Source organism: Lepidochelys kempii, chromosome 1 (assembly GCF_965140265.1).
Source record: "Lepidochelys kempii isolate rLepKem1 chromosome 1, rLepKem1.hap2, whole genome shotgun sequence".
NCBI lineage: Eukaryota > Metazoa > Chordata > Testudines > Cheloniidae > Lepidochelys > Lepidochelys kempii.
In genome coordinates, this window is record NC_133256.1 from 218,451,830 (window position 1) to 218,463,347 (window position 11,518).

General features: G+C 43.6%; 1 protein-coding gene across 1 annotated transcript in view; it reads right to left on the minus strand.

Annotated features, from left to right (window-relative positions):
- The window catches only part of DYRK4 (dual specificity tyrosine phosphorylation regulated kinase 4), a 72,037-nt gene extending 60,856 nt beyond the window's left edge, over window positions 1–11,181 (minus strand). The window contains exons 1-3 of the mRNA XM_073314661.1: window positions 11,134–11,181; window positions 6,170–6,247; window positions 5,621–5,711 (exon numbers count right to left, since the gene is read on the minus strand). Of these exons, the coding sequence (XP_073170762.1) occupies window positions 5,621–5,681 (61 nt within the window). The 5' untranslated portion in view covers window positions 5,682–5,711; window positions 6,170–6,247; window positions 11,134–11,181. The remainder of the gene's footprint in view (window positions 1–5,620; window positions 5,712–6,169; window positions 6,248–11,133) is intronic.
- Between the last annotated feature and the right edge of the window lie 337 nt (window positions 11,182–11,518).

The following is an 11,518-nucleotide window of genomic DNA, read 5'->3' on the forward strand; positions in this document are numbered from 1 at the left end:
ACACAGTGGAACAGATTGTTTAGCATAAATAGTTAACACATGTTCTAAGGGATCATTCAAGGTGAAGTAGCTGTTAACACCTCTACAATCATAGGACAAAAAACAGGTGGGGAAGGGTTAGGGAATAGCTCTGTGTAGCTCAAAACATTGTCTCTTTCACCAACAGAATTTAATCCAGTAAAAGATCTTGCTGCTTACCCATCTTGTTGCTCTAATATCCTGGAACCAACACCGCTACAACACCACTGCAAACAATGAATAGCAGTGATCCTTAATAATGCTGTGTTCTGTGCCCATTCAGATCGCTGCATTTCCTCATGGGCCACTCCCTTTAAAGGAATATTGCTTAGTTAAGAGACAACATAATTAAAAACCAAACTGAAAGCTTTAACTGTGTCGAAAGTACCATAATAAATATTCTGTGTCATAAAATTACTATCTGCACTTAGGGCCTGTTCTTTATTGTGGATCTTTTCTCTATTATACTGTACTCTATTATACTGCCTTCTCTTGTTCAAGGAGTAGGTTAGTATGGACTGGGGTAGGGTGACTGTCACTGCCTCTTGGGGTGGTCTCTTGAGGAGCTTCAGCTTCTCCTGACTGACCTTCCTTAGTTTGCTCTCAGTCAGGTCAGTTCCTGGACTCCCACCTCCAATTAACCCTGTCAGCCCTCCACTTTTTGGGCTTGCAGTCTCTTTCAGTTTCCTGGCTGTTTTCTTGGAGGCAGCCTGATGCTGGGATGTTGCCACCTTGCTGTCCCAGGCCCTTCTGTCTCCCTTTCCCTCTCTGTACTCTTGCCTTTATAGCCTCTAGCCAGGCTTGGCAGCTCGGCCTACATGGTGGTTTGATCAAGCTGCTTGCTTGTAAACAGGACAGGCTCTCCTCCCCTCTCTATGTTCAATAAGGGGTTTGTAGACCCCCCCATTACAGTGACATTCTAGTAAGTGCCAATCAAGGTTTCTTATTTTGACCATGCAATGAAAAAAAAATCACAAAAATGAGCCATGCAATGGAAATGTATAATGGAGGTTAGGGTGAACCCACAGATGTGAAAATGAAAAAGTAAGTTGACTTCTCCATCATGCCTTTTTTTCCTGCCTTGGAAATCACCAAGTGACAGTATGGTGACATAGTCAAACACTTTGGCTTGGTTTTAAAGAGCTAGATAATTTTGGGACCAAATTTTGTGGCAATACAAGCTAAAAGTTAAGCAAAGGGAAGCTCCCACACCTCCAGGACTGCACAGTTTGCCAAGTGTATCATGGGGGAATTGGTTGCTTTCTTCAGAAGTGTAATTTATTAACCACTGCCAGGGGCAGAAAGCAGAGCAGATGGATTCGTGATCTGATATGGAAAATTCTATGTTAACTCTTCTGTGTCTAGAAGAACATGTTTACAATAAAGTACACTTTTCCACAGAGAGTTATATTCCCCGGTCACTATGAAACTGCTTACCTTGAGAGGAAAACTTAAGAAAGCAAGGGATAGAATTTTCTCAGTAACTGGCTCACTATGAAACTCACTTGCAGAGATTAGAAATACCACAAATCTCACCATTTGCAGAACAAAGCATAAAACACATTTTACCAACCAAAGAAGAAGATTCACTAGGCTGCCTTAGGGGAAGAAGGAAGTAAACTGGACTGCACGTGGGCCTTCATATTGTGGTGATAATTTTTGTTAGGTTATCCCACACTAAGGTGAGGAGAGCAATATAAATGTTTAGATAGATTTAGACAGTTGCAAAAATTGATGGTATTTTTTACAAAATGTGCCAGTAAACAGTACATTAAAAAGAGACCCCAAAAGTTTTAATTTTTCCTGGAAATTTAAAACTTTTTGTTTACCAAATATTTCTTATCCATTGGCTGCATTGTGGATTGTTAGATTAGTAGGGTTGCACATAAAGGCTAGTCTATTGATATTTTAAGCCAGATTCTAATCTCATTTACACTGTTTTACTCAAGTGTAGTGCCAATGGAGTCAGTAGAGATACACCTGATTTACAGCAGTGTAAGAGAGAGGAGAATCAGACCTACTGATTTGTTTTTTTCCTCTCTTACAATTAAAAATATATTGAGGCATTTGATATGGGGGCAAAGGTAGAACTTCACACAAAATGGATTTTGCTAAGAAATATAAGAAAATAAAAAAGATTAAATTTTGTTCCTATAAGCCTTGACAGATCTGCATTGAGAGAAAAACTCAATGATAGAAGCAAGAGAACAGACAATTAATCCTAAATGATTTTTCCACTCTCCCACCACCCACACAAAAGAGCATGAAGAGCCACATGGAAACTCTTGGTAAATTGACAGTGGCTCAAAATTGACAAGGAAGGCTACAGCAAACTGCATTAATGGAGACATAAATCTGAAGGACAGCACATTGAGCACAGCAATCAGTCACTTTTAAGTAGGACATTGTATTGTTTTTAAACTTACATTTTATTTTTGTTATCTACAAAGCATGTGAAGAGCTAAGGTACAGAACAGGTAGCAGAAGTGCAAATTTCTAATCTCATTTACACTGATCAGATCATTTACATTGGTAGGGAAGTGTCTTTTAGTCCTGATTAGAAAGAAGGATGAGAGGATACATCAGTCTCCATAGCTTCATTCCGTATGCTTACTTCTGAGATTGCTGCCGGTCAGGCCAGCCATCCCATAGGAACTGAACTGAGACCACTAATTCATGTCACACATTCATTGGCCACAAAACAGCCATCAGTAGGAAACAACTTTGAGTTATTACAGACCTGGGGCAATTTTAAACCAGTTACCTACCACTAAGAGAATCCACATCTGATTACCAGTTCCTTGAGGCATGTAGTCCCATTACATCTGCTTTGAGTGAGCCCTTTTCTGTAGCTTTATGAGGTACAAACACATTCTCATAAAAATAGCACTATATCTTTTCCTTCAGCTTTTTGGTATGGAAAATATCAAGAATATTGGGTCTATCTATTGTATTTATATTTCCTAATAGAAGCTGTAGAGTAGACCAGTGGTCCTCAAATGTTTTAAGTCATGCCCCCTCTGATCCTCAAATGTTTTAAGTCACGTCCCCTCTGACCCTTAAAATAATCTGCCCTTGCCCCCGCTGTCGGGAGCCAGGGGTTGGGAGCCAGGGCAGGGAGCGGGGCTGTGGTTGGGGCCAAATCTGGGACTGCAGCTGCAGCGGGGGCCGTGGCTGGAGCAGAGGCAGGACCAGGAGCTGGACCATGGTTGGGAGCCAAGGCCTGGGTCCGGAGCAGGTCCAGGCTGCAACCATGAGCCAGGGGCCGTGGCTGGGGCTGGGAGCCAGGGGCCGAGGCCAGAGCTGGGAGCCAAGCCATGGTCAGGGCTGTGGGCCGAAGCTGTGGGTGGAGCCAGAGTGGAGCTGGGGGCAGAGTGGGGCTGGGTGGTGCTCCCTCCCTGCCCCCTGTGGGGGCTGGCTTCGGCCCTGCCATGCCCCCCCCAATATTCCCCCACGCCCCTTTAGGGGTCACGCCCCACAGTTTGGGGACCACTGAGCTAATCTAACGATGTAGAATAGGTTTTAGAAAATACATTTCCCATTTTAATGCGTGAAATGCATAAGCCTTTCAAGGTTGTTGCAAGGCAAAGGCTATTATCCAAAAAAAGACCATTTTAACCACCTTTAATTTAGCCATTTTCCAAAGTAATACGACTTAGCTTACAGAAATTCTGAAAGGCTCCCCTTTATTCCTGGGATGGAGGAATAGCTTGGTGGTTTGAGCACTGACCTGTTAAATGCAGGGTTCTGAGTTCCATCCCTGAGGGGGGGCCATTTAGGGATCTGGGGATTAGTCCTGCTTTAAGCAGGGGGTGGGACTAGATGACCCCCTGAGGTCCCTTCCCACCCTGAGATTCTATGATTCAGATTTTGATCGGCAATGCCTGTATCTCAAATGACAGTGTAAAATTGTCAAGATGGCCACTTCCTAATTTTTTTTTGTAAATATACTTAAGACATTTGTAGTTTGCTTTTTAACCATTTAGGAACCTAAATCCCATTTTCAAAAGTGACACAGGCTCCTAATTTCCACTGATTTCAGTGGAAGTTAGGAATCTAAATACCTTTGAGGATCTGGGCCTTAGGGCCAAATGTTAAAGTTATTTCAGGACCTAGGTGCCTAATGGGATTCTCAACTGTGCTTTGGCTCCTAATTCCCATGGGAATTAGGTACCTGAATACATTTGAAAATTTCTCTAGGGGCCTGTCTGCAACTTTACGCACCCAAATACCTTTAAAAATCTGGTCTTTAGAAGCTTAACTCTCACAGAAAGTCAATGGGACTTAGGGTATGTGCTGCTGTAGCCCCATAGTTTAGACACTTCCTACAGCAATGGAAGGGTTTTTTCCATCAATGTAGCTAATCCATCTCTCTGAGACGCAGTAGCTAGGTCAATGGAAGAATTCTTCCATTGGCCTAGGCGCATCTACACTCGGAGTTAGGTTGACCTAACTAGTACACTAAGGGTGCATAATGTATCACAGCCCTGAGCAAAATAGCAGTCAATCTAATTTTTAAGTGCAGACCAGGCCTTAGACAATAGTCTGTGTTGCAAGTGCTGTTATTGAACTGAGTACTCAAATGTGACTTGAATGAATATATATCAGGCACAAAATCCATTAAGAGGCAACATCTCAGTGGAAGCAAAGCACTTAAGCACCTGCTTTACTTTAAGCATGTGAATAATCCCAATCATTTCAATAGGATTACTCATGTGCTTAAAGTTATGCAGGTGTTTGTATGCTGTGCTAAATTAAGGCATTAGTGCAGTCTCATTTTACAGTATGTTGCATATGCACATGTAAATTTCATTGACTAATGATAACTCATAAAAATATTAAATAAATTAACTTTGCTTTTGAGGAGGACGGGTCTAAGACCATCTTGAATTAGCACAAGAAAAAGTTTTGCTTTTCCAAATCTATATCTCAGCATCTCCAAAGAATTTATGTCAGCATGGAAAAGGTGTTAGGCACTTGACTGAAGCCAGTGGGACTTCTCACCTTAAGGCAAGCAGGATTTGGCCAAGAGGGAGCTAAATAAGTAGAGCCCTGCAAATCTGTGGATATCCACTTTATATCCTCAGATATCCACGGACCATGTTTGCAGATCACCTATCGGATGCAGATACAAATTTTATGTCCACGCAGGGCTCTGTAAATAAATGTTTGAAAGAAAGAAAGAAAGAAAGAAAGAAAGAAAGAAAGAAAGAAAGAAAGAAAGAAAGAAAGAAAGAAAGAAAGAAAGAAAGAAAGAAAGAAAGAGCTAATGTTTTTAAATCAATAGTTTGATGCTGCAAAGCCTCACTCATGTAAGTAGTGTATATTAATTTAAATAGAAGATTACATATGTAAATTTTGCTCCATTTAGAACCAACTGAAAAATCTCTCCCCTCATGGAGAGGGAGGTTTGTGTTAGAAGTTATGCTCCAGTGTTGCTACTTCTACAGAAACAGATCTTTTATAAATGTTTTTTTTTTAATGACTTGATGGAAATATAGCAATAAGACTCTCTCATGTGTTTTTATATGGCTCAGCAATTTTGGGGAGAATACTTTCTCATTTAAATATTAGGAAAGATGGTTATAATTTCATTGCTTACCATATGCACAGGGATTAATCTGACCCAAGTTGACACTGGTTTTTTCACAGTCTTGTTTCATATTGTGAACAACAGCGCGTGCTGCCTTTTCCTGCGTGAAGAGATGTCACGAGTGAGATAAATTCAGTGCCAGTGCACGAGGTCATAATGTTGTTAGAACAACAAGAAACAATACTACATTTAAGTTGTAGGAAATCTGATCAGAAATTATCTTCTGGCAGAGGGAAGTGCACAGACAGAATCAGAAATGTACACAGAAGTCATTCAAAGGTATGGCAGGTATACCTTACTGAAAGTATAGGTCTGAATTTGGGTACTAGGTACACCTCTCACTGCCACCCAGTGGTTTAACAGATGGGAGGCTTGACTAGATCTGCAAGGTGCAGACAGGTTTAGAATGAAAGAAGCAGTGTACACAAGGATAGGTCACTCCTTCCCTGGTGTTCTGCAGCCCACTGGCCAGCCAGGGAAGTGTCACCCTTTGGCTCTGCCTTCCTACAACCATTCATTTAAACTCTTGCCCAGGTTTTCTTGAGCACCTGCCATTACCTTAATGACACTCTCTCCAACTAATCCAGGAGTGGCACTGAAGAGCTCTGCAGGGAGATGACTTTCAAACCTCTTTGGCTGGAAGGATGGGTCAAAAATAAAGGAATTTAAAAGGAGAAATGTGAGTAGGCCTCAGAGGAGACACACACACACACACACTTTCCTCAAAATACACTCATTCCTGTATAGCATATGTGCCTAATTCTTATTGCACACCAGTTTATATCATAATTTCAGTGAAGTTAATGGAGTTAGTCGTTAGTGCAAAACTGATGAGTGGAATGGGAGGGCCTGGGCTCCCCTAACACCCCCCTTATCACAGAAGGGGCATAAACCTCCTGTTCCACCCCTCCTCTCAGGACTGAGGAGAGGATAGAGAGGTTGAGAGCCCCAGGATGAGGGCGAGTCAGTCTCATGTGTCTGGAGGTGGGTTTGAAGTGGGTGTCAAATTGCAGGCTGCAGAAAGAGTCTCTATTATCATAACTATTATTTAATAGTTATGGTAGTGCCTAAAAGGTCTCAACCAGCTAGGTGCTGTACAAACATGTGGCCAATTTTCATTCCCTGCTCCAAAGAGCTTACAGTCTAAAAGACAAGACATACCAGGTGGACAAACAAGCAGGTTAGGGCAAGAGAAAAGAGGTAACAAACATAACAGGATGCGCGCAATTCTTATCTGAGAATTTTGTGTCTTCTTTACTACTTAATTTTTATTATTTTTAAACTGTAGTTGCGTTTGGCTCAATCATTTTTGAAATGTGGCTGTAACATCCAAAAACTGAGCATTATGAACCCAGTGTTAACTGTATATTGAAATATTGTTGAATCTTTTATAATTGTAGGTGGAGGAAAGTAAATACAGGCTTTTCTCCCCAATGTGGCTGTGAAATCCAGCTTGTGCCAGCCAAGTTAATTTTGCCAGGTCTAACTCACACATTTACCTGGAAATGGTAATCTCAAAATACAGCACACTATATAACAGGCACAGTTCTGGGAACTCAGAGAATGAAGATCAACAGTATGTTATTATGGGGGGAAAGGTCACTACTAGTAAGAGCAGACATTCCCTAATCACTCAAGAAAGTTCAAAGAAGAGCAAGAAAGCGATGCAATCTGCTCCATTAAATTCTACATAGTTTCAGTGGCCCAGACACCAGCAGAACTAATCAGTGTATTGAAGCCGACAGATGTAATTGGAATCGATTGTTAACACAGATAAGATTGTCTTTGGCATTTCAGTGCTCTCTAGTGTTCCAGTCTCACCTCTGTAAATCTTTCATCCACCCACTCTCCCCAGTTTCATCACCACGCTACCATTTTCCCCAGTTTGCCCAAGAAAATTCATTGAACCCTTCTACTGAGCCTTAGGCAAAATACATTACAGTAATAATCAATAGCAGTAAAATGTGCACCATAGCATGGCTAACAGCTAACAAAGTAGGTTAAAAATGTGCAAGTGACCATGTAAATTGACAACTCTAGTTTATTTTCAGAGAGAGATTTTTTTGTCTATGAATCACTAGGCTAGGAAATCAGTTCCAGAAGGAAAAAGATGACTATTTGCGGGTGGGGGCATTAAAACATATCTTACTATAATATTAATTATCACTTTTTGTTTTCATAAGGAAAGAAAACAAATAGCATCTTTTAGATTGATGGTGAATGTTCTCTCCAAGGCCCCTTTGACAGTGAAACTCAAGATGACCATGGGCATGCCACTTTGCTTTTTTGTGCCTCAATTTCCCATCTGTAAAATGGGGCTAATAGCACTTCCCTCCCTCTCAGGGATTTTGTGAGGATAAATACATTAAAGACTGTGAGGTACTCAGATACTATGGTGATGGGGACCATATATGTACCATAGAGAGAAGATGGGGAGAGGGAGCTGGGACCACTTTTAAATTTTCATTGTAAAGTTTTGTTCATAGCATATTACACTGACATGGAGCATGGGAGGATGACAGGGATATGCTGTAAGCATGGTGAGAGAGCAAGAAAACATGTGAGCTCTGCCACGCATACATGAGTTATGAAAAATACTGCACCGTATCAGAATAAATGAGTCATCTAGAGAATCTCATTGCCACCAGCACAAGACAATGCCCTGATGAATCCTGATCATGGAGGGTTATAGAGTTGATACATGCAGTGTACTTCTGATAAACACAAGGCTCCACAGTTTCAGATAAGTACTGGACAAAAAAGGCAGCAGTACTTGAAGCACAGAAAGACAGTCAAGCAGTGAATTACTAAGTAAAGACCAGAATGAAACTAAATGCACTGCTTGAAATGATTAGTGACTAATACAACCCAAAGGAAAACATATATGTAATAACTACAAAACCTGTTCATAGCACATTCCTTCTTTTATGCAAATGTTGGCAGTTTACTATAGATCCACAATCAGTAGTCGATGCAACCACAGCATTTCTAGGTCTCGGTTTTCAGTATTACGAAGCTAAGAAAAATGTCACATGACAAGTGACGGCTCCACAGATGCCCTGCTTCTGCTCTAATTGACACCAATGGCAAAACTGGGTTCAGTGGGAACAGGAATACGCCTCAATTGCTTTTGCATTACCATTAATCCCCAAATCCTCCTTTTTGTTTGATTATTGACTGGCCTGCTGACCATAATTCAAAGTATAACCATTGTCCTGCATTGTAGACATAGCAATGTGCACAGTGTGATCTTTAACACAGTGGGCCAGCTATCTCCTTGTGACCCTGCCCCTTTGGGCTGCACTGTCAGTAGATTATGGCTGTAGAGCTGCTGTACCTGGTTCTGTAAACCACATCCTGCGGCGGTGGGATCCTCCAGTGGCATAGAGCCAGGAGAGAAGCACTGAGGCCTGAATGCACAAAAGGAGTTAGGTGTCGTGATGTGCAAATCCTGAGTTAGGCACCTAAGCTTCTAGAGAGAGGTAGACACTTTAGAATGCAATTAACAAAAGCCAGCGGGATAGGCAGGGAGATGCCTACAATAGATGTGCATGCTAAACCCTGCCCCTATCTCAGAGATGAGCTCCGACCGCTGGCTGGCAGGGTGGTACCTATCTCAGCTGCAAACCCTCTCTTGTATTGGGCACTTACACTGCTAAAGAGTTGGGGCGGGGGGAGGCGAGAGAGAGAATGAGAGCAAGTGAGCGAGAGAGAGCATGTGCATATGTACATGAGAATGACCCTTTAGCCCAGTGGTTAGAGAACTCGCCCAGGAGGTGGAACACCCAGGATCAAGTCCAATGACTCTCTCATTATTTATCCAGAGTGCAATAGCTTCAACAGGAGAGACTGAGCCAGCCCCACATTGGACTATCCCGTAGCTCAGTGATTAGAACCTGGGCTCTAGGACCCTGCGAGGTTTGGGTTGGGGGTGTCCCAAAGTGCAGGCTGTAGCCCAATGCTAGAACATCTTCATTGCAGTTAAATAGCCCCACAGCCCAAGCCCCGCAAGCCTGAGTCAGCTGGTGTGGGCCAGCCACGGGTATTTAATTGCAGTGTAGACAGACCCTAAGAGGCAGCAGAGTCCTGTTCAAATTCCTTCAACCTCTCAAGCAGAGGTGGAACTTGAACGAGAGTCTCCCACCTCCCAGGTGAGTTCCCTAACCACTGGGCTAAAAGTTTTGAGGAAAGGCCTCCTTTCCCTCCCCTCCCCCAGCTGTTATTGTGTGAACTCACCATGGGGAGGGAGGGCAATCTGGTAGGCACCCTCTGAGCTCGCTTACCAGATTGGGACCTGCACAGCACATCACATGACTTGGGCAGCAAAACACTTATCTTCGCCTGGTTTGTGAATCACTGTTGGAGGTGGAGCTCAGCATCTGGATGCCTAGAAGGAGGCAGCAGTGCACATGCGCAGAGGCAGTAACACTGGCATCTAGGCAGGGCTGCTGGAACAGGGGGGGCCAAGCGGCCATGGCCCTCCCACTTTTGAGCTCTGGCTTCTGGCCTGACCTGGGGGCGGGGCCTTGGGGGCCGGAAGCTGGAGCCAGGCCTGGGGAAGAGCAGCCTGGGCAGCTATGGGGAGCCTCCACCTGCTCCAGGTGAGAGGGTCCGAGAGCAGACCCCGGCCTGTGTCCCCATCCTCTACCCAGGGCAGATGAAGGGTCTGGCTACCATGGCCTGGCTGTGGCTCTTCGGCCCCCGAGGCCCCACCCCCAGGTCAGGCCAGAAGCCAGAGCTGGGTCAGGGTAAGACATGCTGGGGAGGCGGAGATAGGGACACATGCTGGGGCTGCTTTCGCCCCCCTCCCTCTCCAGACAGGTGTAGGGGCCCAGGCTCCCCGGCCCGGCTCCAGCTTGGCTGAGGGAGAGGAGCCTCATAAGGAAGAGGAGGGGCAGGTATGGGACTACAGAGGGGTGGTGCCTTGTGCACGCTCCCCCACCCCTTTCAGGAAGAATCCGTCACCCTTGTACCTAGGCAACTTTTATTCTGCAAAATTTAGGTGATGAATGAGCTTAGGCCCCTACAGGGTTCAGCTGGACTTTGCGCATTGCAGCAGTCCAAAAATTGGGACTTAGGTGCCTAAAATGAGACTTAGGCACCTTACTCCTTTTGTGCATTCAGGTCTGAGTGACCAACACAGAGGGGGACTAAGCAGGCTAAGATGGTACAGCCTGCTCCACTGATGCACATGGCCTGTTCTGTGGATTGGAATGGGAGGAACCATGGCCCCTCCTGTCTCTGTTTAGGGGAGTGTGTACCCCAGGACATGTGGACTGAGAAGTCCCTGAATTCCGTCAAGTGGGTGGTCTGTGATTATGACTGACCCTTGTGTGGGAGGTGCACAGAAGACTAACAAAGCTTCTTGTGTCCTCCAACTCTGAATTCAGTCTGGCTCTTGGTTTTAGCTGCCAATTGATTCCTTCTTCTGGCACAGGAAAATACCATCATATTCTGATTTAACAGGACATTACACCTACCTCTCTGAGATCTGCAAAGGACTGAAAATCAAGGGGTCTTACCTTTGCCTGTGTTAATTGTGTTTTTCTCTCTGATTTAATGATGACAGGGAGGACGCTAGACCTGCCTATTCGTAGTTTTTCAGGCTTGGAAGCAATTTTCTTCCTACCAAGTAATGACAAAGAAAATTAATCAGTGGGACCTCACTACTAAACACACTATATATTATGCCTATGCTTAAGGGGAAACTATTCTGACCATCCTGAAAAAAAATGTTCTGGAATGAAGCTACTCAATTCACTGAAATATTGCAAGCAGTATCTATTCACATATAATGTCACTGGAATATAATACACGAGTATAATTTTGTTCTTTTTTTTTTTTTTGATGAAAAAATAAGATGACGAGTGTGCTGGCTAGTAAGTATCCAGTCTTGGAATGATTAAA